The sequence below is a fragment of the Pristis pectinata genome, chromosome 3 (assembly GCF_009764475.1).
Source record: "Pristis pectinata isolate sPriPec2 chromosome 3, sPriPec2.1.pri, whole genome shotgun sequence".
In the NCBI taxonomy this organism is placed as follows: Eukaryota; Metazoa; Chordata; class Chondrichthyes; order Rhinopristiformes; family Pristidae; genus Pristis; species Pristis pectinata.
The window spans coordinates 17,413,897-17,441,824 of record NC_067407.1 but is presented as its reverse complement, the minus strand read 5'-3'; the positions used below and the strand labels follow the sequence as shown (position 1 = coordinate 17,441,824).

The window sequence follows — 27,928 nt, the reverse complement described above, 5'->3', positions numbered from 1 at the left end:
TAGGGGCAATTTACATTGGCCAATTAACTTACTTGCCCGCACTTCTTTGGGATGTGGGAGGAAACCAGAGCACCAGTACAGTCATAGAAAGAACATATAAACTTTATATCAACAGTCAGGATTGAACCCGGGTCACTGAGGCCATGAGGGAGCAGTTATGTCCCTCACCAATTTCTATTGATGCACTATAAAAAGAATCCTATGCGGATATGTCACGGCTTGGTATGGCAACTGCTCTGCCTGAGACCGCAACAAACTGCAGAGAGTTCTGGACACAGCTCAATACATCACGGAAATCAGCCTCCCCTTCATGGACTCTGTCTCCAATTCTTGCTGCCTCAGTAAAGCAGCCAACATAATCAAAGACCCCACCCACCCTGAATGTTCTCTCTTTTCCCCTCTCCCATGGGCAGAAGATACAAAAGCCTGAAAGTAAGTACCACCAGGCTCAAGGACAGCTTCTATCCCGCTGTTATAAGACTATTAAATGGTCCCCTGGTATGATAGGATGGACCTCACAATCTATCTCGTTATGACCTTGTACCTTATTGTCTGCCTGCACTGCACTTTCTCTGTAACTGTAACACTTTATTATACATTCTGTTATTGCTTTGCCTTGTACTACCTCAATGCTCTGTTGTAATGAAATGATCTGTATGGATGGTATGCAAAACAATGTTTTTCACTGTACGTCAGTACATGTGACAATAGTAAACCAATTTACCATTACCAGCTGCATCACCGTGCCACCTCCTCAAATTCACCTTTTATGTGTTTAATTCAAATACAAACCTCAGAATAAATGGCTACCAGTCTCTGCTAGTTACAATTCTGGTTGAACTACTTTTGCATATTCTGCCCAGAAGGCTAGATTTACTGTTTTAAGGCAGCTCCATTGATTGAAGTCCTATGTTAAAACATAAGGCCTAAGTGTCCACCCTTGTAGATTCTTAGCTTTTTATGCACTCTGCAACGTAAAATTGATCACTAAACGAAATCTGAGTGCACAGAACACCCTCTGAGAATCTGAGATGAGCCCTTGCAGAACCTTGTGGAGGCCACTATGCCAGATATAACACTGATGCTGCTAACGTACAACACTGTGTGGGCTTCAAACAAACAATCTGGCCTTTGTGGTAGGAAGAAGACCTGCTCAATTGTGTGTTCAAAAACAATCTTCTTTTGAACCTCCTTTGTGAACTTCACCATGGAAGGTGACCATAGATTATTCTCCATTGGGCCAAATGTCTCCACATGTTGTGAGTAGGGCCTTCTTCTTTCCTTGTTGGGGAAGGGGGCTGGCTGCTCCAAGCTATGGCTGGGGTGACTGCCTCAACTGCCACAATATCTGATTGTACTTTGGAGCAGTGGAGCATCTGCTCCCATGGCTGTCCCACCAATCCTAGCATATGGTCAACTACTTCCAGCTGCTTTCAGTGCTCCAGCAAGAGATCATGTAGATTTGTTGCCACTCCCTGTGCAGCTCCTGAAATCACATGCAGAGCTCTTGGGTTCTCTCAGTTCTTTCTGTGCATGTAATATAAGGCCAAGAGTGAGGGATATATGACAGACTTTCAAAATGCAGCCAAGTCATTTCATAAAGCAGCTAATATAATTCATAACCATACTAAAGGTAAGGTAAGTTGCAAAAACCCCATGCAGCCCTGGATGAAACAGATTCAATTCTCCTTCGTAAAGGGTTCTAGGGTAATTTTGCATTCCCAGCATTAGCATTAGAACAGGCATGGTAGTGTAGCGGTTAGCATAACACTTTACAGCACCAGCGACCCGGGTTCAAATCCGGCCACTGTCTGTAAGGAGTTTGTACGTTCTCCCCATGTCTGCATAGGTTTTCTCCGGGTGCTCCGGTTTCCTCTCACATTCCAAAGATGTACAGGTTAGGAAGTTGTGGGCATGCTATGTTGGTGCTGGAAAATGTGGCGACACTTGCGGCCTGCCCCCAGAACACTCCACGCAAAAAGATGTATTTCACTGTGTGTTTTGATGTACATTTGACTAATAAAGATATCTTATCTTATCTTATTAGTTTTATTTTACCTTTTTCAAGTATGCTCTGCCTCTCCACAAGATATTCTTTCAAAATTTAAGATATGTGCTTGTTCCTTGTGCCAATGTTTATATATGAGATCCTAGGTCTTTGCTGAAGGACATTTTTGACATACCCTAGTATTGTTGTTTTGGAACCACATCTGAATAGAAAAGCCAGAAGCAACTCTTTACTGCTGCTTCCCAAAATTTCCTCCTCTCAGTGCCCGCGTTTCCAGTTTCCACATGTTGTGGAAAGGATGAGTGGAATAGACAGCAGATTTTGATGTACTTGTTGCCCTGGAGTTTCTAGTAGGGTGGAGGAGGTGTCCTAAGCGATGTACTTGAATTGGGACTTCTTTCTATTATTCCCACTTTATCATCAACTCAGAACTCAGAGTTTGTCCAAAGAACCTGGCAATGGTACCTGTACTGGATTCCTCCACAGACCGAAGGGCATATCGGGGCTACAGAAGAGCCCCAATACAGACCAGGAAAGGATATTACAATTGTGTCCACACCCAACATTTGGTGGGCAACTTTAATATTCTTCCCTCTTTTTCAGTATAATGTAGGTTTGTAGCTAACAGATAAATACAAGTAGGTTGACAATTCTCAGCTTTCTCCTGCTCTTAGACAGTCGTTCATTTGGGTGCTAGGATTTCATTGCACCACAGTTTGAGGTCTCTTGCTTTCTGGACCAATATATCCAGTTTACATTACCAGCTCCACATCATTTGCTGTCCCCAGACCACAGAACATATCAGCACTTGAATACTCATAAGGCCAGTAAATAATCAATGGAAGAGCTGTCTCTCCATTAATGATCAAGAAATTGAAAATGAATTATAAAGTTTTGCAGCCAGTCCAGTTAACCAGCTGTTTCACAACAGCAGGTGCTGTGCTGAAGCAGTGCAAAGCTGCCTCCTTTGATTAGTCTAACATCATTTGCATAACAGCTTCACACCCACCAACCTTTGTATCTGTCTAAAGGAGATTCAGTTTTGCTGCATAACTGAATCTGCTGTGGACATACAGAAATGTTAATTATGTACTCACGGTGCACATCTTTGGGTCTATTTGTCCCTAGGTACTGTATGTGCTGCCATCACAGAACAATCTCACTCTACTTATCTATAAATGTTACTGATGCACCTCATGCCTAACAATTGACAGGCCAGGAAAATCGCATGGATCGAACTGCCTGCCCCACTCCACCACCCTGTCCATATAGCCCGATTATTTCTAATCCCTTACAGGCAATGAACTGCACATCATAACCGTTCCATATAAAAAAAAGTTTCCTCACCTCCTGTTTGTATCTTTTGCCCATCATTTTGAATCTGTGACCCTGTTCTGCTTAAGACAACAGTTTATTCAAGTACCTTGTTGAAATTCTTAATTGATTTGAGGATTTTCCTGTGACATTATACATTAATGACCAATGGAGGAGGGACATGGTTTTTAGATCAAAAGACATGGGACTGAAAACCAAACATGTGTTCGTAACGTTGTAAGCATTAAACCAGTCGTTCAGCCATGACCAATAAATCATGAGGTTTTAATGGAGGTAGGTGCAAAGACAGTGGAAGCAACCCCTCCCCTTTGCAACCCTCCTCTCCTACCCCCTACCTCCATCCACCACCACCAATAGACTTTAAAAAATATCCCATCACAAAAAAAAAGCAAATCATCAGATCTGAGAACAATTCCAAAGGAATGGAAAGTAACAAATGCAATGTTAGGATGGCAGTCATCTGAGTACCAGTGGCAGTGGTGTGTAATATTCCCCATTGCCTTGCTCCAACAGGGAACATAGCGGAGTGTTCATTCTTTGCTGAAACGGAGAGTGCCCCCTGAAAGAGAATGGAGGCTGAGGATGAATAGAAGCATGTGTGATTTTTTTTAACCATTCTCTTTCATTTCAAATCCTTCCCCATTCTCAGGCTGACAGTCAAATGCAAGGAGTGCCAGAAATAACTTGCTCCTTCATTCTTCTCAAGCTGATAAGTATGCTTCTCTCACTGAACCTGCCTTACTTGTTTCTTTTTCCTTCTGCAAGCGTCTCCCAACTGCATTTACCATGAGCAGTCTGTCTGAAAACTGCACCAGACCTGCACTTGCCAATTCATGCTCTTGGAAGCTACCTGATCGAAGGGCTGAAAACTGGCACTACATTGGTAGAGTGCCAATAAGACATTCTTTTTTTGAAATTTTGAATAAGTACATGATTTTGATCTTAATAGGGGATTACCTTAATTTTGGACTGATATGAACACAACAACATGAACCTTGGAATCGTGCACATTAGTAAGTGAGAAGGTGAGGGTTGATGTTTTCCACCCAGCAGTAAGTGAGTTTTCAATGGTGTAATAAGTAATAATTACTGGCAAATCCAGACCGTGGAAAAATAAATTTTCAGAGGGTGGATTCTGCTCAGAAAGAAAATCAATACTGAAGAAAAAAAATCCCTAGAATTGATTTTCTAAAGGAAAACTAAAATAAGCTTTGTTTTACTTTCCTTTCTCAATCCCACTTCAATTTCCCAATCTTTGGACTGTGAGGTGATGCACTTTGGGGTGGCAAAGAAGAGTGGGATGTACAGAGTAAGCAGCAGGGCCTTAAGGAGTGTTGATGAACAGAGGGACCTAGGGGTAGAAGTCAATAGACCACTGAAAGTGGCAGCACAAATGGATAAGGTGTGGGAAGCTATACAGGATACGTGCCTTCAGTGGCCGTGGCATAGAATATAAGAGCTGGGATGTCATGTTGAAGCTTTATAGAACATTGGTTAGACCATACCTGAAGTATTGTGTGCAGTTCTGGTCATCACGCAGGAGGAAGCATGTAATTGTGCTGGAATGGGTGCAAAGGAGATTCACCAGGATGTTGCCTGGATTGGAGCATTATGGTATAAGAGAAACTGAACAGACTGAGTTTGTTTTCCCTGGAGCAGAGGAGACTGAGGGGTCACCAGGTAGAGGCTAATAGGTGATTACCTCAATTTTAAACTGTTCTGCATGAGTCAATTTTAGATAGTCTGGGTGCAGTCTCTGGTCTAAAATGGCATTCAAACGCGATCTAAGTGTCCAGAACACACACTGAGAATCTGAATCGAACCCTTGTCGGAGCTTATGGAGGGCACTAAGTGTATAACACCCATGCCCTTAATGAACAACAATACATGAAATGTATGCTAAGGAGGAAGCTCTCATGTCAGTTATCATATAATTTGATGTTGGTCCTGCCATTGTGAAACTTACTGAGCCAGCTAATACCCACTCTTAATCCTAATCAACTGAACACATGTACAGTAGTCAGTATTATCTAAAAGGAGCATCCATTGTTTTCAGATTAGTTGCTAACTCAGTTCTGCTGGCTTTCGCTGCAACTCTGCAACAACACTCAAAGCGCTAGAGGAACTCAGCGGGTCAGGCAGCATCTATGGAGGGAAATGAACAGTCGACGTTTTGGGGCAAGACTCTTCTTCTGGACTCCGATTTCCTCCAGCACTTTGAGTGTTGCTCCAGATTCCAGCATCTGCAATCTCTTTTGCCTCCATTTTGCTGCAGTTCTGTAACTTTCTGCTTTCATCAGTTGTTTGAACTTGCTAAGGAGCATAGAGAGAGATGTAGCAAGTGCTAAAAGGCTTTGTTTGATTTTAGTCCTTCCATGTGAACCTGTTCCTCCCAGCCATGGCAAGCAATCCTTTAGAATACTGTATGACTGGGAGAAGGAGTAGAGGGCACACAGAGCAGGGCACACCACTGGAAGAGGAAGGAGGGAGAACAAAGAAGCTCTAAGGCAGAGCCCATACCTTGCTCAACTGTACAGGGAGTAATTCTCCTATGTGAATTGCAGCCAGGAACAATGTGTGACAGTGTATCTGTGCTGCAGTGAACATACATCATTGAGTTGTGTATTAAACCATTTCAGAGGGTGTTTAAGAGTCCATCACATTGATTTGTCTGGATTCATTTATAGACCAGACTAGGTAAAAACAGTAGATTTCCTCCCCTGATGGACATTCGTGAACCAGTTGGATCTTTACACCAATCTAGTAGTCTCTTTGCCAAAGGCCAGCTGTTTTTTTGCTTTAATTCCAAATTATTAATTGAATTTAAATTCCACATTTTAACTCGTGTCTCTGGATTGTTAGTTCATCCCTCTGATTATTAGTATATGTTTCACGTTTTCACTGGAAGAGGAAGAGCACTTGACTTTTGTACTTTGTTTGTAAGATGAGCCCTTAAAACAACAGCTACATATTTACCAAGAAAAAAAAACTGCTGCCTGTATGTGCCTGGGAAAGATTATTTCTAACTCAAAAGGTGAGTTCTTAGCTGTTATATAATATAGTTCCTATTTTCCTTCAGAAAGAGTATTTCCAACTGGAATTACAGTTGACACGAAGGTTGGTGGTGTTGTGGAAAGTGCAGAAGGTTGCAGAAGTAGGTTACAACAGGACATTGATAGGATGCAGAGCTGGGCTGAGAAGTGGCAGATGGAGTTCAACCCAGAAAAGTGAAAAGTGATACACTTTGGAAGATCGAATTTGAAGGCAGAATACAAGGTTAATGTCAGAACTCTTAGCTGTGTGGAGGAACAGAGGGACCTTGGGGTCCACATCCATAGATCCCTCAAGGTTGCTGCACAGGTTGATAGGATTGTTAAGAAGACGTATGGTGTGTTGGCCTTCATTAGTCAGGGTATTGAGTTTAAGAGCCGCGAGGTAATGTTGCAACTCTATAAAACTCTGGTTAGACCACACTTGGAGTATTGTGTTCAGTTCTTGTCACCCCATTATAGGAAGGATGTGGAAGCTTTAGAGAGGGTTCAGAGGAGATTTACCAGGATGCTGCCTGGATTGGAGAGCATGTCTTATGAGGATGGGTTGAGCAAGCTCGGGCCTTTTCTCTTTGGAGCGAAGGAGGATGAGAGGTGACTTGATAGAGGTGTACAAAATCCTAAGAGGCATAGATTGAGTGGACAGTCAGAGACTTTATCCCAGGGCAAAAATGGCTAACATGAGGGGACATAATTTTAAGGTGATTGGAGAAGGGTATGGGGGGATGTCAGAGGTAAGTTTTTTACACAGCGAATGGTGGGTGCATGGAACTCACTGTCAGCAGAGATGGTGGAGACAGATACATTAGAGACTCTTAGATAGGCACATGAATAACAGAAAAATGGAGGGCTATGTGGGAGGGATGGGTTAGATAGATCTTAGAGCAGGATAAAATGTTGGTACAACATCATGGGCCGAAAGGCCTGTACTGCACTGTAATGTTCTATGTTCTAAGTACTTAGAGATTGATGATCTTGACTTGGTACCCAATGAACCATTGACCCGGTGATAGCAGGTGAGAATTTTGTGAGTTTAATATCTTCACCAAATACAATAAATGAAACGATGCATTTTTTTAATGCAAAATTACCCAGAAGGTAGACCATTCAGCAAGCTATTATGTCCAGCTGCTGTCAGCATTTATACCCCACTGCATGGTCCATCCTGCACCCCTCTTCCTCTGATACCATCACATAACCTTCCCATTATTTCTTCCCCACATTTATCTAGTCTCCCCTTAAATGCATGTATGTTGTACTGATGATTTCTATCCTGCACTACTCTCTAGGTAAAGAAAGTTTTATTAAATTTCCTTCTGAATTTATGACTATCTTCAATTATAGCTCTTTGTTTCCATTTGCTAGGAGATCAACATTTTCTCGACATTGTACCTTTTCATAATCTAAAAAAAATGCTGTGGTCTCCTCCTCTTTTGAGCCCCACCCAGTATAATCCAGTTATTTTCATCTAAAAGGTTATCAGTGTGCATCAAGTTCAGAAGTGTAAGTCACTTGATACCTGTAATTGTCCTTTTAGTTAGAGGTGATTGCTGCCACATTGAATTAGTAGATTTGATTTATTTTATTAAAGATGCTAAAGAGTTATGGTTATAAGGACCAAAGGGACTCTCTGCAGTTGGTTGAAAGTGAAGTTGGAGAACGATTTTTTAATTCTTCAGTCAATGAAAGAATCCCCAAAGTCCAAAATCAAAAACAATTCAGTTGTTAATTTTCTTTCCCTTCTGGTTGAAAATGTTTGAGTGCATAACCATCAAATAAAATGTATGTGAAACAAAAAATTATTGAAGTTCCTGGTTTTCAAACAGCCACATTAGCCACTTTCTGTAGCAGCCTGGTTTAAATACATAAAACAAAAACATGACATTCAGTCTTCTGTTTTGTCCCAGGAGTGCATTTTCAGCAGCAGCTTTAGTCTCGACACGTGTATAGTTTCATTAATTTTCTTTATGAGCTACTCGTTTTATTTCTTTCCCTTCATCATTGCCGATGCAACTTCTTCTGTAATGACACCAACAAAATATAGCTACCTGCTTTTTAACAATAAAGATGATTTGAATTTTGACTTGTTTCTTGCTATGCAATATTATGCATGATCACTTGCTTAATTGTTTTCAACTAAGCTACTCACAATTTTCAACATAACTTCACCACAGGAGTCTGTTTCTATTTGTCAGTGCATGGAACAGGCACTTTTGTTTAGCAAACAACTGTGAAGTACTTTACGAAGAAGAACACTATATTTCTTCTGTAATGTAGTTCATTGCAATGATTTATAGAATTATTCTGCTTGAATAAATGCTAACAGTAAATATGTGGGTGCATCTTATATTCATGAATATAATTGATTGGCGTTAATGCAAATAAAAGTTTGTTAGCTGATGTGTTCCAGTACAAAATCTCCAAATGCTTCTGAGCATGGACGTTGTTGACTACATGACTTATTTCCCAGATAGCTTAATGCAATGTTTGAATAAAATTATATGGCTGATATTTGATGTTGATGTGAAGGCAAAATGAGAGAATGAGGACTATTTGCATCTTTGACATAGCAAATCTAATTAGTCCAGAAACTCTGTCACCTTCACTGACCGGTTAATGTTTGAAGTACTCACGGCTTATCTTCAGTTTATTAAACTTGATCTAACCAAGAATCTAGGTTTTGTTAAACACATAATTTTTTTGTCACATACTGCAGATTTAAAAGTGTTAATTTGCAGTAATCATGTGCATTTCTTCTATCTAATCTATATTATCCTTGGAAGTGCACACAAAAGATTCCCAACCTTTTTTTGAATGCAAACCATACAGAATTGAAGGTCAGGGATTAATACTTCTCAAAATTATTCATAAAAAGAAAATCTTATAATAGGAAGTCTTATAGGTCATGGCTGTCAGCCATTCTGCATTGATTGTCTTTATCATTTCATTGAATCTACTTATTACACTGGCACAGAAAGAATAGATTTATGGGCTGAAGTACATTGTCCTTAATGTTTAATATGTTCATATCTGCCTAGATTGACAGTTTCTGCACAAGAGAATTCCCAAAGAGACCTAACGTTACTGGTGTCGGTGGATGGCATCACTTACTTCATGCTTCTGTTATTAAATTGATAACAAGATAATTCCTATGCTTTTCAGAGGCATAACAGAATTTACAGCTGTTAACTCTCTCAATAATGGTATTTTCCATTCTGCTGAAAGGAGTTGCTGGGGGGTTGGGGGAGCAGAGAGGTGAGTGGGAGTAACATATACAGTATTGTTTTACTGGTTTGACATACTGGCAATGGAAAATGGTGTTCAATGGTACCATCTGAAATTGCATGCATTTCTTTGTTTCCTTTGTCTAGTTCAAACACATGTGAACACACACAGCATAAACACTTTAAATGCATTTTCTTATCTTTTAATGCAGGAAAGTGCATGTTCTTTAGGCTTTTTAAAAGCACCTCTTTGGTCCTTTAATGTGTTACTGTGTTTAATAGGCTGTTTGTTTTCACAGGGAGGGTTAAGTGAGAAAATAATCAAAATGCATGCCCAGTGCTGTTTGTAGTCTTTCTAGATTATTGCTGCAATTTGCACAGTAATGAAATAACAGTCGAATGATATGAGACATTAATATTTATAAAGAATTTTTTGTGTATGTAGTTATACCTTTAGAGCCAAAGTATTTCAAGAATGATATTTTGAAATTTTGACTCAGAGTATATTGACTACGGAAATAGCACATTGCATTGCTACAAGGCTCCATGGTGGGATATGGCAGAAACTAATAGGGAGGTGGAAATGTCCACCACTCAGCTGAAGGAGCCGAAGAATTGGAGAGACTTAGATCTACCTCTGTGGAAAATACTTCCTTCATGGAAGCAGAGCTGGAGAAGATATGTTTAGGATAAATAGGAATAATTAAGTATGTCAATCATGGGAATTAAACATAAAATAATAATTTTCATAATTTATGTAAAGCTTTTCAAATATTTCAAATGATTGTTGTATTTCACAGATACTCTGACCACTAGATTTGGAACCACAGATATATGTAGTCACTGACATTAATGTTAGTATCCCTGCCACTAGCATTAGTAGAAAAGATGGCATAAGCATTGATCGATTTGTCTTTTCTATAAAGTAGAAATGGCCTTATCGAGGATTCTGCACCATGCTGACTTATAAAATATTGAACCTCAAAAATCTGCAGATGTTGCAAATCTGAAATAAAAACAGAAAATGCTAGAAACATGCAATAGGTCAGGTTCTGATGGAGGGTCATTGACCTGAAATATTAACCATGCTTCTTCTTTGACAGGTGTTATCTGACCTATTGAGCATATCCCGCATTTTCTGGGCAATATGACATATCTTTGCTCCTTGCATCCCCTACTTTTAAGCCACTATTAGCATTACTGATTTTCATACAGTTTGAAACTTGCATCTTCATAAACACAGCAGCTTGCTCTTATTCTGATCTTGAAGATGGAAGTATGATTGATCTACAAGCTAAGAACTAGCTTCTGAATGTTTGCTTCTGATAAGCCTCCTTCAGTTCCAGTTCTTTATCTACTTTTTTTTCATTTCCAGAAATGCTAAGGCTATCCTAAATTCTCTCTGAACTTGGTAAACCATTTCAGGGACAACCCCATTGCTATGGGTCTGGGATCATATATAAACCAGACTAGCTGAGCAAACTTCCATCTTTCAAGGAGATCAATGAGCCGGAGTTTTTTTTAAATCCAACTCTCATTGCTTAAACTAACTTTTCATTCAAGTTTTAATTAATTTGAATATAAATACCCCAGCTGATTTGTTAGGATTCAAACTCATGTCTCCAGATTAATAGTTCACATCTCTGGAAACTAGTCCAGTAATTTAAATACTATTTAATCCAACCCATGACTGTAGTTTCCAAAATATGTGCTTCAGTTAGTATGGCTCAAACCTGGGACATGCATTCCTCCTCTAATTTAAGTTTGTGTTAATTTAATGGAAAAGTAAAACAAGGGAAGAAAATAAGAAAATAAAATATGTGCAGAAATGTGGACCTTCAAATAAGATTTACTGAATGCACTTAGGGTATAACTGAAAGCTGAAACATTTACACATGTTCTGAAATGTGTATTTTGCACTATGTACAGATAATGACAGAAACAGTATACAGTAAGTTCTTCCCAGCTCAATAATTTTTCCCTCTCTTGGGTTTAGTCATGAATTTTTCAAAATGAGTTGTTAGCACTTTCCAGGTTTTTTTTGGCATGAGTTTTCAATCTGGATCATTGATGCGTTACCTCCACTTCTGAGGTTCCTAAAACTTCAAATATTTATGAAGTTCCCTTGCAACAATACACCAGTCCCTTGAGTTGTTTGCAACTGTTGGTGGTTGTCTTCTCTTCTATACAGAAATAAACCTTGACATTTAACAAACTGTCAAAAATTTCAGTAAGAAATTGGAAAACTTTTGTTTATGCACAATGTCGGTGTATGAGGCAAATCTTTCCACAGTTGACCACCTTCAGATAGTGGAAGGTTTAATTTGTGCATCTTATAGTTAATGCTGCGGAATCTGTTTATGGCTGGCAACAGATTGGTATTTTCACATTTAAATTCTTAAAACCAGTTAAAAACACACCAGTGAGGCTTTGTTCTTCTGTTTTCTGAAAATCCTTCCTACAAGGAAATAATTGCTGATCCAACATCAGCCAATCGTATTGTGGAAAATAATGGTAGTATGTGTACTTTGTAAAATCTTCACAAGCTGAGGTTTCTAGCCAGCAATGACCTTCCCTCACCTAGAGTAATATATTGCTTTGAAACTGAAATCGGACCTCAAACTATACTTCTTTGACCTATGTCAGTCACAGAGCCCAGTTGTTCAACCTATCTGTGTTATTGATATGAACTATGAAATCCTAACAGGTTAATATCAATTTCTTTTGACTCCAATCACATTTCCTTTACCATGAATCACTCAGTCTTTCCATGGCTGTTTGAAAAGGGGAATTAAATGATTTCTGCTTCAAGGACTATGGTTGTGCGCTTGCTTTATTTTCATGTTATTTAAACAAAAAGTTTTATTTGAAGGAAGGAGTTATACAAAGAGTAATGCAGTACAGAATTTCCAAGATATTATAGTGTAACTCACACCATTCCTTCTACCACGCCAAAATTTCCTGGGTCCTGTACTGTCAACCACACTGAGTGGGGCAGTGGAATTAATTATCAGAGTTTCCTATAAAATTAAACCTACAATGAATTTGCTATATTAACACTGCTTTGATAATCACTGCCAGCTATATTTAACCAGCGCTTAGGTGAGCTAGCAGATACATGACTTATATTGATTTCTAACAACAACATTTTATCCTGAATTTCAACAAGATCAATAAAGCACTGCCATAGTTAAGTGTTAAATGAACTTCACAGCAATATGTTTAGTATTCAAAGTTATGACTATAAGGCTGAAGAGCTTGTAAAAAAGCAAGTCTGTGAAATGGATAACCCTAATCAAACAGTAGACTGCATAATCACATTCTGCTCTCAATACAAATTTGATGGAGATGAACTTCCTTTTCAAAAAATCCAGACAGTGGCTTACGAACATTGAACTCAAGTCATAAACATTGCTCCAACCAAATACAAGAAGATTTCAAGATGCTGAATGCAGTACAATATGTTAGTAATTTTGCTGAGGCAGACTGTTTATTTCAATTACTACAGAAGTGGAATTCCCAGCACATGCTCTGGAATAATCCGAGAAGTGGAGATTCAACAACAGGTCAGTCAGCAGTGAGTTTCAGGTGGAGTAGCCTGAAAAACAACTCCATTCTGATTTCAGATGCTCCCCAATACTATCTAAAGGTTAGTGGGATGGGATAGTTTTCCTGTACACACATGATATTTTACCCTCAAACTACACAGATTTATTTACAGTGGTTAGGAAGTGAACAAATGAGTTGCATCACTGAAACAGAATTGCCTCTCTCATACATTTGAAGCTTTGTTTGGCATATTTATTTCTGGATTGCAGAATTAATGGTTTCGATTGAGCAGGAAAGTGGGGAATTTCAGAGGCCAGTGATATTTTAACTCTTGGTTATCTGTTTCTGTGTTAACCTATCACTCCAATTTTATAACAATTCGAACTTGGACATACACCATTTTTGCTTCTTGTGAACTCAAGAATATCGACTCTTCAAATACAGTTCTAACTTAATGTCTTAGTTTGCAACTTAGAGAATGTCAAAAGTACCAGCAGTCTTTACCGTTTTGGGAAACTGCTGAGTAGACACTTGTTAGAGTTACCATGTCAGCTTCAAGGGCAGTAATCATTTTAGAATACAGGACGCTTTGCTGTCGGGATGGTGACTTATAGTTCAATATGAAATGGATGCAGTGTGTAATTTAGTGCAATCCCCACACCCCCCATAAAAGTGTAAACTTATTGGCACATTGATTTGAAGGGAATGGATGTAATTAATTAACACATCCTTGGGATGTGAGCAAGCGGATTGTGTCATCAAAAAACAATTGAAATCAGAAGGTTTGTTTACCATATTATTCGCAATGGGATAGGAATTCTGTGTTTGCTTCTGGTTCCAAAGAGCATGGCAGTATCTACCACCATTATACTCCTGATATTCAATAGCTTGGTGCTGTTGACCAAAGACTAATTTCCATGTTAATCATTGCACTGTGCTATATCCATAGGGCATATTTACCACAACAATGCTTTCCAGGTCTTTTTGGAAAGAGGAATTGAAGGCAAAATAATGACCGTAAACTAAGTTATAACAGTGGCTCAATGATCTTACCTCTGTGTCACTGGTTTGTCCTTTCAAGTTCTGCTCCAGAGATTTGAACCCATATTCCAGGCTGGCACTTGAACAGTACCAAGGAAATGATGCATTCTCAGTGATACCAAGTTGTGGAAGGGACATTGAATCAAGATTCCTGCTTCCCTCACAGATGGACATAAAATAGCCATCTATCAAATTTAACCTTCAACCAACATCACTAAAAAAAGGGTCTGTTGTCTGTGGGAGCAGTTTGTGCAGAAATTAACCAATGCGTTTCTTGCATTCCAATCGGGACCACTTTTCAGAAGTACTTCATTGCACTTTGGAACACCTCGAAGAGATGCAAGTTTGATCCTTTGCATATCGGAAGTGCATTTAACAAATACATAAAAATATACAGCTAGTCTTACACATTTAGAGAAAAGCATACAGAAAATAGTTTTACACCTGAGCTTGCTATGTAGCTGAGTTCTGAATAAGAGATAGAATTAGAAATCTGTACAACTGAATGCTATTCAGATAAATAATAGGGACTGAGATTGGTGCTTTATATTTACTGATACTAGAGGCTACAATTTTCATTCATGTTTTTTAAGGATAGAATACTTAGAGCGAGATAGATGCTTGGCAGAATTGGAACCCAAAAGAAGTGAGCATTTGGTTTTGCTAGGTTTAAACTTTGCCTTCCGCACTGCTGGCCAATAGCAGGAGGCTGTGTCCATTCTGAGGATTAGAATAGTGCCAATGCGCCATTGAGAATAAACAAGTACATTGGGGAAGTCTAATTGTTGTGGCCACTACAATATTCTGCCATGTCTCTATTCTCCTATAAATATTTTGTATCTTAAAGATTAAGAATAAGAATTATAGTCTTGAACCACTGCCAAATATACATTACTAATTTCAAAGCCATGCTGTTATAAGTACCACTCACATTGTGTGCAATTTTGGACACCACACCCTTTTAGTGATATATTAGCCTTGGAAGGAGTAAAATTGACACTTACTAGAATGAGATTTGGACCCCCAAAGGATAAGTTACTAGATGATGTTACAGACACCATGGTGCATTCCCTGTAATTTAAAGGTTAACTTTTCAAGATATTTAAGGGACATACCAGGGCAGATGGAGAGAAGTTATAGGGTAGATGCAAAGAAATTATAACCACTGGTTACTGAATCTAGGATGAGGAGACATAGTCTAAAATATAAGCTGTCCAGGACTGAAATTAGGAATCTCGCATAAGATGGTAACTCTTTTCTGTATGTGACAATTCTTAAGTTTAAATCTGAGATTGGTAGGCTTTTGTCAAAGAAAAGTATTGGAGATTTGGGATAAAAGGTAGGTATATGGAATTACACCACAGAGCAGATATGATTATGTTGAATTAGGGGACTTGCTCTGGGGACTGAGTGTCCCGTTCCTATGTTTCTAGGCTACCGACTACACAGAAATAACTATAAACCTATTCATTGTGCTTTCCTACTGATGGACTGACAAGAGATACCATGTAGTCTGCACATGATGTATTCCTGCCCCAGCACAATCCTACAATAGCAATTAAGTTCCTGTGTGTCAAAAAGAGCCCAGTTTGCACTTGCACATATCCCTGGAGTTAGGCTGCTCTAGTCACCCAGAAGCAGACCCCAGGGCAGGTGGAAGTCATTCTACCATCTGAACAGGGATGTGGTCATCTTCTAAATAAGAACTACCGCCCCATTTCCTCAGATGGTTTGGAACCATTGCCTCCTGCATTGCTGATCGTTGTCTTCTTGGGCAGAAGGCAGTTGACTCAGGTAGTGATGCACAGAGCACATGAGAATCATAAATCATGTGTAGCTGAAAATTGCCTTTAAGTGTTAGTAACACTGTGCACAAAAAAAATTGCCCTTCCCTAGTTCTCTTTCATGAAGAGCATCAGCCCAAAAAGTTCCTTATCTCATTCCTTCCTTATTTGTTCATGCCTTGAGTCAGCAGTGCCAAGATCTCCATGGGTCCATCCCCAGATTTCTCTGGGGAAGACCAAACCCCATCTACAATTAAATTAGTTCTATCTCTCAGGTCATAACCCTTCAACATCTCACCTTTTAATGCTGGGTGACCACTTCCATGGATAATCATCCAAAAAACTACTCCACAGGATCTCTGACTGGGCAGATTGCCTGATGTACCCATAGCAACCACTTTGCATACCCTCCTCTTCACTGTTCCATAAAAAAACAGCTGAAAAAATCCTCAGGCAAGTGTCATTATCAGATAAAATACTGAAGTAAATTAGCATTTCTATAAATTGTAATTGTATGATAATGAAGAGAACTTTTCTTCTCACACAATAGTAAATAATAGATTGGCCACGATTGCACACTTAATAATTTAACTGTGTGTACTGGAATTTTTAGAGATAGCATTTATCTTAGTGTCAAAAATATATATGCTGGTTTTAATTAGTTATGCACTACTTTCCCCATGAAGAGATCCTGTAAAGTAATTATGGTCTTTAACCATAAGTGGCAATAATATCAATTTCACAAACCTGTCTGACTGTCAGCCGTATATTATTAAAGTGGATATCATACTTCTTCAAAACTGTATTAAATTCATGTGCTTATAACTACAAAAACAACCCAAACAATATACTGACATCAAGTCATGTAAGGAGATATTAGGGAAGGTGTACAAAAGTTTAGTCAAAGAAATAAATATTAAAGAGTACATAAAGCGTAGCTAATTTATTTCTCCCTTCTACCCATTCCCTGTCATACCCAATTCGGATGAAATTTCAGATGAAGGTTCATCGACATGAAACGCTAATTCTGTTTCTGTCTCCGCACTTGTTCCCTGACATGATGAGTATTTCTGCTTTTATTTCAGATATTCAATATCTGAGTTTTTTTGTGATTTGCATAGATAATGAGACTGGAGAAGAAATTCCAGTGCTTAGGATCTTGGCAGCTAAATATACAGCCATTCATAGTGGAACAATTAAATTTAGTTATGATCAAGATGCCAGGATTGGGAACACCTGAATATCTTGAAAGGTTAAAGAGATGGAAGAGATTGAAAGGATTTGAAAATAAGGATGAGAAATTCAAAACTGAGGTGTTATTTAACTGGAAGCCTATGTAGGTCAACAACCACATAGTAGTGCTGGGTGAATGGGACTTGATACAACTTGGGACACAGGCAGTGGTTTTGGGTGACCATAGGTTTATGTTGTGTAGACTGATTGAGTTTTGAGGTAAGGAAGGGCGTAGATGAGACTTTCATCTGCAGGTAAGATAACAAGGGTGGAGGCGGCCAAACTTGCTAGAGGTGGAAGTATGTAGTCTTATTGATGGCACAGATATGAGGTCCAGAATTCAACTCATAGCCAAAGGTGGCATCAGGTTTATGAACTATTTAATTCAGCTTCTGGCAGCTGCAGGGGAGAAGATGGCAACAATGATGGGCTGCAAAGATGATGATTTCAGTTTACCCAATATTTGAAAATTAGACATTTGCAACTGAACAATTAGCCTGTTACCTGCAGTAAGTAGAAATAATGTGAGATATCTAGCTTTGTTTTGTAAAAGATTTTGCATTATAGAAATGTCTTGTATTTGTTGCAAGAGATGTGTTTGTACATAATATAATAGTGTACACACATGTGCCCTGGGCAACGATAGATCAATTTTTAGACTGTATGTCAGCATAATGCATAATTTTGTTTTTAATGTGGCTTCAATAATGTTATTTGCAGGATATTCTTCAGCATTAAAAGCATATTTAATGTCATAAAGCCCATGTTCATACTGAAATATTCATTTATTCATTAAAAGCATCCTGTAAAGATCTACACAGATACATAATAAATCTGTTATAAAGTAATCTTTTTCTTGGATGTTATTTTTAAAATTCTGCTGTATCATTTATTTCCTAATAGATCATCATCGCCAGCCTCATGTGCACGTACAACAAGAACGATTGGACAGAGCTTGCAAAAATGGCAGAGGTAGATCTTTTGTTTCTGTGTTTTCTATATCACCACAGAAATGATTTCAAATATTATTAAGTTTTGCATTGTGTTTTGTTTAGGGGCATTATATTAATTGTACATAGAATTACGACATTCAAAGTTTAGCAGTGAGATGCACTTGTATTTGCAGTTTCATTTTATTCTAATGATTCATCAAATTGAATGAATTTTTATTTAAGCTACTGTTGTTGATGGATAGGATGGGACAGACAATTAATTCAGTTTCAGGATATGGGTAGTATTGGCAAGACTGGCATTACTCATACACAGTTAACTTTAAATGTGGCAGGACTTTTTCTTGAAAGACATTTTTTGTGTGGCATTTTTTTTGTAGTAATTTGGTACAAGTGAGCTGGTTGCTAGACAACTTTAGAAGACATTTAAGAGGGTCAACCACATTGGTGTGTGACTACAGTTATAAGTATTCAGGCCAGGTAAGGAAGGTTGGCTTCATTTCCTTAAGAAGATTATAGTAAAGTGTTAACAGCCATCTATAATCCTTAAATTGCAACAGATTTTAATTCCATTTTTACTGTGAACTGAATTTAAATTATCCAACTTTTGGATAGATAATGGTCCAGCAATTCAAAGAATTTTTAAAATTTGTTCATGGGCATCGCTGACATGAATATCATTTACGAGTTAAGGAAGAAGTCATAAATAACAATGACAGATTTATAAATATGCTCTTACATAGAACCAGTACAGGTTCAACAGGCTGAATGGCCTCCTTCTGCCCAATAGCCATTCTCTAAAGGACATCAGTGAACCATTAAGATTTTATAAAAATTTGATAGTTACATGGTCACTGGTATTGAAACCAGCCTTTAAGACCAGATTGATTTAATTAGCTGAATTTAAATTCCCATCATGGGATTTGAACTCATGTCTTTGAATTATTAGTCCAGGCTTGCTGGATTACTAGTGCAGTAAAATCATTTGCGTGAATATTCAGACCATTATACAGAAACATCAAAGGTGACCTGATGTGATCCAACCAGATCTGGCTAGACCAAACATGCTTAATAAACTTGTAAATCTGTATTGTGTGGAATTAGGGGAGTGAAGATGGGGAAATGTACTAAAAGAATGATACCACCCCAAATCTCTGCTGTCCCAGAATTAGACCGAGTAAGAGTTTTACTGAGGTCAAATGCAGAGAAAGGCATGTTCCTTTGCAAATAGGTGTCTGCTGAAATAGAAGAGTGAGACAGGGTTACTTAGGACAGGAAGTTTTTCCATGGGACATTGCAGAAGGCAATAAAGTGAGAGTGACGGTGTGGTGAAGAATATAAGGAACCAATGAGAGATGGCCTTGTCTCTGACTGAGATGAGAATAGTTGGATCATATGAGATGTCATGATTGAGGGGAATGGTTTTGAATACAGATAAGAGAGTTAGGTTTAGAAATTCCAGCATTTAGTGCAACATTTATCTGCTCCGTGAGATAAAAATTTAAGCTTACTTATTGAGAAATTGTTTCCTAGTTCACTGTGCATTTGACACACCAGCACAAGGAGTTAGATGGACATGTATGGTGGCATCCAATGATGTCCAACGCATATTTGAATATGTATGCCCCACGTTTGGTACAGGCTATTCTTGCCGAAGCTCCCCCCCGATGAATCTGAGGCTTGCTATGGAAATATTTGAATGAAACCTGCCTAAGCACTTGCCAGCCCATGAAGTCTGGTGCAGAGAACCAAATGCAAAGGGGTAACCTTTGGCTGAAGAACACATCCCTCACTTGGGCTACCAACATCATACCTGGAACTGACTATGACCCTGAACTTAAATCCCACCCACCTGATTGTGAACACTGCTCTCTAGGTTCCAACCCAATCCGAAGGGCCACAAGTTTATCTCCTCTGATTGACGGATCTTAAATCATACTTATAAGGATGTAGACTGAAGCTATTTGGTCCATCATGTCCATGCCAACTTCCAGGGGAATAATTCCATTCCCCCACTCCTTATTTCCCTGTATCCCAGCAACTTCTTCTCTCTCTTGTGCGTGTTAACTCCCCCTGATCCCCTTTGCCATTCATCTACACCAAGTGACAAATTACAGTCACCAATTAACCTACCAGTGCATCTTGGAATGTGGGAGGAAACCAGAGCACCTGGAGGAAACCTGAAGAGCCACAGGAAGAACATGCAAAGTTCACACAGGCAGCACTAGAGGTTGGGATTGAACCTGGAACTCTGGACCTGAGAGGCAGTGGCATCACCTCTGTGCCATCCTTCCATTTCCATTTCACCACTTTTTCCATTCTCTCTGTTTCCACAACCATAATCTATTTGACTTCGTCTGTTATATCACAGTGAGCAAAGGCCTTTTGGGCACCTTAGACATGAAAGGTTGTTCAATTGGACACAACGTCTTGGGCCTTATGTGCAAAAGAATTTTACAACACCCAGACCCCTCTCTATCCCACCATACATAGCCAGTCTAATATGCCTTTCCTGGCATATTAGCTCGGCTTTAAACTGCAGGGAGAAATTAAGGGAAGACAGCCAAAAAGATTTCATTTATAATGGAAGTAGAATAAAACTAAAATGAATTTCATTGTCCTCCTGTGATGTGCATTTGATCACATTAGCGTGAAATAGTTAGTGATTGATTTCCTATATTTTGTTTCTTGTTACCACATTACTCATGGTGGTAAAAGTCCTTTAAATAGCTTGCAATGAATCTGAAATATGAGGGGTAATTTTAACTCCCAAAAATAGATGAGTTGTGCCGGGCAGTAAGTAGTCGTTAAGAAAGCTGTGTGCCTTCATTTTAACAAAGTTTGTATTATTGGATAGAGAATTATTTCCTTCAGGTCTAACTAGCGCTGGTGTAAATCCTGCACCCTACACCTCCATATCCCCTCCCCCTGCATCAAGGAACAATCACCTCACAATCCCACACCCCTACTCTGTGACCACCCTACCTGTGTCTCCCATTCCCCAATCACAGACCACTCCCAACCATGTCTTCACAACCATGTAAACACCCTGTACACTGCCACCCTTTGTTCCATAACTCTCTGAGTCACTAAATGTTCCAGCTCCATGGCTTGGCTTTGTCCAGAACCTTCCTCATCTGATGAGTGATCGAGCCAGTCAGTCAGCACGGCTTCCAGATGAGGCCGTTAAAAGTAAATCTAAACCTTCACCGAGTTAGATTTGGAAAGACATATCTCCTCACCTTTTCCTTCAATTCCCAACCCTTCACACCTGCTCTGAAGCATAAAACATGTAGGCTCAGAGTATTTCAGAATCCTAAAATATCAGCTTTATCTCTCTGTAATTACAGCTATTGACAATTGCATTTCCTTGTAATATGGACTGTATATACTCAGAGTGATGTTCCTGAAATTGCTAGTCATTTTTGTGTGAACCCTGCAGTCTGTGGTACAAAATCCCAGGGTTAAGAGAGCTTATTGAAGGGAAATTAAATTAAACACTATTAGTAATTGGCTTTCTGATATTAAGCTCCAAATTCATTTTAAACCAATTTTGGCCTGATTGACCATGAAATCTGTCGCTGAATTCTGGCGTAACTCGAGCTTCACTGTTTAAATGGCAACAATGATGAATGGCTTTATCAAGGAGCTTCTTCCTTTGCTTTCTATTTGGCTTATTTTTTTACTTCTCTAATGGTTATTAGTTTGAGAAGAATCACAACTCACATAAGCAAGTTTTTGAGGTATAAGATATGTTTAAATGTTTTATCTCAAAATTAAGAGTTCCAACATATTGGTCCATAAATTTATTTGCAAATGCCTGATTTTCAGATGCAGAATCTGGCTACTGTAATTATGCCCCTTGTGTTAGTTAGTGTTGGTTAGTGTTCCACCATGAGTATCAGGGAAACACCCAAAGAGTATGCTGAATACTGATCAGCCAGTGTTATAAGCCTCATTCTCTGTCATTATCTCCTCAATAATACTTGATATAACACATTATCGATGAAGCAGATAGCAATGGCGCTGTTGTGAGGAGCTCTTGCTGTGATCTCCTGGGACTATGGTGATTGATTTTGAAGAACTGTATCCACTGCAAACAAATTCTTATAAAACTGTTAGGCCATAACAGTTGTGCCCTGAACTGGTCATCAGACATTAGAATGGGAAAAGAAGAGGTTCACTAGAATGTTTTCAGAGGTGAGGGATTTTGCTTAGACTGAGAGACTGAGGTTGTTCTCTGTGGAGCAAAGAAGTTTAAGAGAAGTAAACACAGAAATAGCTGGAAATAGCAGGTCAAGCTGCATCTGTGAAAGGGAAACACAATTAAAGCTTTATGTTGATGAACTTTCATCAAAACTGGGAAAAATTAGAGATAAAGCATGTTTTAAATTGCAGGGAAGGGAGAGGTGTGGGGAGATCAAAAGGAATATCTGTGATATAGTGGAAACTAAGCAATTAGGAATTTAATTGACATGTTGGCCCTTATTGCAGCAGGATACGAGTCTTACAGTGGAGACATCTTACTCCATCTACATAGGGTCCTGGTGAGATCTGAAATATTGTGGATAGATCTGGTATCCCAAACTGAGGGAGCAGCTACTTGCAGGAAGGTCTGCATCTGACAAGTGGGAGTCACTCAAAAGTGAAATAATGAGGGTTCAGGGCCAACATGTTCCCTAGAGGATGAAAGATAAGGATAGCAAGTCCAGAGAACCTGGATGTTAAGGGATATTGGGGGTGAAGGAAAAAACAAAGCATATGATAGGTACAGAGAACTAAAAACATATGAGACTCTTCACGAGCATAGAAAATATGTTCATACACGAGTATAGAAAGTATGGAGGGTGATGGGTGGTGGTGTTGAGGGTACTGATAAAAGAAATTAGGAGTGCACAGAGGGGACATGAAATATCACCGGCAGACAAGATTAAGAAAAATCCCAAAGCATTTTATGTATATTAAGGGCAACCAGGGATATACTGTATCCCAGGCTGCTATGGAAGATGATGAAGGAGAATGCTGGAGCCCTGACAGTTACTTTTCAATCTTCATTGGCCACAGATGAGGTGCCAGATAATTGGAGATTGTTAAGTTTTAAATGTTACACAAATCAAAGAGTACAGGGTTAGTACAGGAAAGTAACACTGAGGTGAAAAATCAGCCATGATCTTACAGAGTGGTGGAGCAAGCACACATGGCTGAATGGCCTTCTCTTGCTTCTACGTCTTATGTGGTGGTGAGGGTTGAAAGAGGCTGACCAAATAAGTCATCCCTTCATGCTGGTTCTCTCACTGCCGGATGGATCCAGTCGGGTATCTATACCGTTTCCATGTCAATACAACCATACCTTCCCCTAGCCAATGCAGTATTTGCTGGCAATAGCTGAGGGAAGCTACCTCTACTTAGAACATGGAACATAGAACACGACAGCATAGTATAGGCCCTTCGGCCCACAATGTTGTGCCGACATTTTATCCAGCTCTAAGATCTACCTAACCCTTCCCTCCCACATAGCCCCCTATTTTTCTATCATTCACGTGTCTGTCTAACAGTCTCTTAAATGTCCCTAATGTATCTGCCCCCACAACCTCTGCTGATAGTGCATTCCATGCACCCACCACTCTCTGTGTAAAAAAACTTACCCCGACATCCCCCTTATACCTTCTTCCAATCACCTTAAAATTATGCCCCCTCAGGTTAGCCATTGTCGCCCTGGGAAAAAGTCTCTGACTGTCCACTTGCTCTATGTCTCTTATCATCTTGTACACCTCTATCAAGTCACCTCTCATCCTCATTCTCTCCAAAGAGAAAAGCCCTAGCTCACTCAACCTATCCTCATAAGACATGCTCTCCAATCTAGGCAGCATCCTGGTAATTCTCCTCTGCACCCTCTCTAAAGCTTCCACATCCTTCCTATAATGTGACCAGAACTGAACTGAACCAGAACAGAACTGACCAGAACTTTACCCCTTCAACATTAAAAAACAACAAAATATAAAATGCAGTAATTTCCTGTGAATGTTCTCCAATTCTCAGAAAATGAACTTCTTAGCCTCTGCTTAGTTATTTCCTATTATGCCGTGGTTGAAATTGGAGCACACACAGTTTGTGAGGAAAAGCCTTCCACAACATTTCATTGAAAAGCATATTGGAAACTAACACACCCATCTTTGTGTGTGAAAGCATTTTAAGTTAAATAAAATCTATGGTTTTTGAAAGGGGAAGATTTATTATTGAAAGCTTTTAAAGTCATTTTAGGATCATTACAATTTCTATTATCATTCAAAATAACAATATTTTAAACTAATTTTTAAATATGATCCACTGTTGATAAGCCTGTTTTCTAAGAAATATGATAATCCAATTTGGTACCAAGAAGCCATTTGTTTTATTTTTAAATCCTGAACACTGAACATTGTCTACCACATATTGCAAAACCCTTTACAACAAGTACAAAAAGTCACTTTCTATTCCACTTAAAATCTACACGAGCAAGGCCAGCCACACTGGATGTCATTTTAAATGGAAGACAATAATACCATACATGGTATGTTGTACTTTCTTCACCTCAGAAAATGAATTTGGGATTTTACATTTGCAGTAGACTTAAAATCTTCTTCCTTCCTAGGATTCTGGTGCAGATGCCTTGGAATTAAACTTGTCTTGCCCTCATGGCATGGGAGAAAGAGGAATGGGCCTAGCCTGTGGACAGGTAAAGCATCAACATCAATCACTCGTGTATTCCATCAAAACCTTGCACGACTGTTCTGCAAACCCTTACCAGAATTGCAATCTGGGCCCTCAAGTGTGGGCTGAAACCAGACACAAGGTTTCAAGCTTTTGCTACAGTGCTTCTGGTGCTTTGATGGGGCAAAGCCTCTGTCTGTCCCTCAGTTAAACCAGAGCAGGACTTACACAATAAATGGTAGGGCCCTGCAGAGTGTTGTAGAAGAGAGAGACCTAGGGGTAGACAGGGTGGTGACACAGGTAGACAGGGTGGTGAAGAAGGTGTTTAGCACACTTGCTTCAATAGGCAGGACATTGAATACAGGAGTTGAGATGTCATGTTGCAATTGTACAAGTCATTGGTGAGACCACACTTGGAGTATCATGCATAATTCTGGTCACCCGGTTCTAGGAAGGATGTCATTAAACTGGAAAGGGTGCAGAAAAGACCCACAAGGATGTTACTGGAGGGCTTGAGTTATAAGGATAGACTGGGTCATTTTTCCCCTGGTGCATAGGAGGCTGAGAAGTGACCTTATAGATATATATAAAATCATAAGGGGTATAGATAAGGTAGATGGTCATGGTCTTTTCCCCAGGATAGGGGAGTCTCAAAGCTAGAGGGCACAGATTTAAGGTGAGAGGGGAAAGATTTAAAAGGAACATGAGGGGAATTTTTCTCACACAGGGGATGTTGGGTATATGGAACAAGTTGCCAGAGGAAACTGTAGAGGCCACTACAATTACAATGTTTAAAAGAAATTTAGACAGGTACATTGGATAGAAGAAGTCTAGAGAGATATGGGACAAATGCAGGCAAATGGGACTAGCTCGGATAGGCATCTTGGTTGGCATGGATGAGTTGGGCCGAAGGGCCTTTTTCAATGCAGTATAATGCTATGACTATGTTGGAGGAAATAAAATCCTCTGAATTTTATTTGTAAAGAAACAATTCAAGTTGGCCACTCTGCTGGGAGGAAGAGGATTATCACAACCTCTTCTAACCCAGGACTGCCACTTCTTCTGGATCTTCAGCCCATTATCTATAGCCACTGTGCACAACAGCACAAATGCATGCTGTTGGCTACCGGATGTGCTCCAGTTAGGTCCTAAGTAAGCTCATCCTGCCTCCTTAGTTATTATTCTATGGTCACCTTGGACACCATTGTGGACTCAGTAAAACATACCTGCACAGGTATCTATTATGTTAAATAACATTACATTTATCAGAATTCTGAAAAATAGTATTTGTGAAGATTGGTGAAGGTGCAATATTTAACTTTGTAATTGATGCCAAATTTCCATCTGGAAACTACCCTTGTCCCCAGATTTGAATTTACAGGCAAGTATTTAGTATAATTGCAGCGTTTATAGTAATTATGCTCATTTATTAAAGTTCTCAACCTTACTTGGATGCATTTAGGTGAATAGCAAATGCACCAGTAATCTGAAAGTAGAAACTGGTTATTTCTACTCATGATCTCCTCCATTCATCATCCAATCCCCATCAATTTTTTTCCCATTGGTCCAACTGCACATTCATCAATTTTAATAACATCCTTACAGAGTCCTCTTGCATTGTAATGTTGAATCATAACATTTGGATTGTTTCCTTATTCTTTAAATAAGAATAAGGGCTTACGTATGATGAGCGTTTGTCCCGGAATGAAAGGGCTTACGTATGATGAGCATTTGTCGGCTCTTGGACTGTACTCACTGGAGTACAGAAGAATGAGAGGAGACCTCATAGCGACATTTAAAATGTTGAAAGGACTGGACAGAGTAGATGTGGCCCAGCTGTTTCCCTTGGTGGGTGAGTCCAGGACCAGAGGGCACAATCTTAGAATTAGAGGGTACAGTTTCAAAACAGAGATGAGGAGAAATTTCTTTAGCCAGAGGGTGGTTAATTTGTGGAATTCCTTGCCAGGTACAGCAGTGGAGGCCAGATCATTGGAGGCATTTAAGGAAGAGATAGATAGATATCTAAATAGTCGGGGCATCAAGAGATATGGAGATAAGGCTGGAAATTGGGATTAGAATAGTTGTTTTTTTTCTTTTTTTTACTTTTTTCTTTTTCTTTCTTTTTCTCTCCTCCCCCCCCCCCCCCCCCATTTCTCATTTCTTTTTCTTTTTTCCCTTTTCCTTGGAGCAGACTCGATGGGCCAAATGGCCTACTTCTGCTCCCTTGTCTTGTGATCTTGTGATCTTGTGATCTAACTGTCTCCTGCAAATCTGACAACAGCTACCTTTCATGTTTCATATTTAGTCCTTCATACATTAACAGCACTCACTGTTGCGGCCTCCAAGGAACACAGTGGTTGACTTTGCATTGAACTATGCTTGGCAGGGTGTGCCACCTGACTGTCCAGTGCTCAGGACAACATCCGCTGTTTATTCTGAGGCTAGCCCTCATTAGTCAAGGATTGGTGGACTGCAAGCAGAACCTCCACGGAGCCCACTGAATCGAAGCCATTACAGCATGAGGTGGAACAGCTGATCAGTGACGGCACAAATCTGAGCCTCCACGTTCCAGTTCAGGAAGAAACTAACCTAACTGAACAATATTGAGGATAGTTCATTTGAGTAACTTTGACACAACTTGGCACATCACTAAGTGCCAAGGTCTAAATATCATTCACCAGGAATTAGTCAAGCATTGTGAGGTACCAGAACTGTTGAATTGTTCATTGTGGAAATCCAGAGTGCTTGTGCAAAGGTGATTATGGTAGGACTCTTCAGGAAGGGAATCTTTTAAGAGTACTTGTCTTTCATCATCATTTCCCAACAAATTATTGAGTACCAGTGGTGTTATGTTGAGCAACCACATTGAGATGTGCTTGACACCTCAGACAGATTGCATGTTACCTTCCTCTATACAATTGGAAATGGGTGGCTAGTTGGAGTCAAGGACATTGGCCACTTGCCATCAGGTTAGTTGTGGTTATTATATTCACTGATGTAAGTACTGAATGATTGTAAAATGCTTGCATATGTAACTGAAGTGAAAATCCATTAGTATTCATCA

General features: G+C 39.4%; 1 protein-coding gene across 8 annotated transcripts in view; it reads left to right on the top strand.

Moving 5' to 3' along the window:
• LOC127568515 (dihydropyrimidine dehydrogenase [NADP(+)]-like) overlaps window positions 1-27,928 on the top strand; it is a 581,379-nt gene that overhangs the window by 426,504 nt on the left and 126,947 nt on the right. For all 8 annotated transcript variants that reach the window (XM_052012359.1, XM_052012358.1, XM_052012364.1 and 5 more), the window contains 2 exons: window positions 18,128-18,196; window positions 24,806-24,889. In XM_052012359.1, coding sequence (XP_051868319.1) covers window positions 18,128-18,196; window positions 24,806-24,889 — 153 coding nt within the window. The remainder of the gene's footprint in view (window positions 1-18,127; window positions 18,197-24,805; window positions 24,890-27,928) is intronic.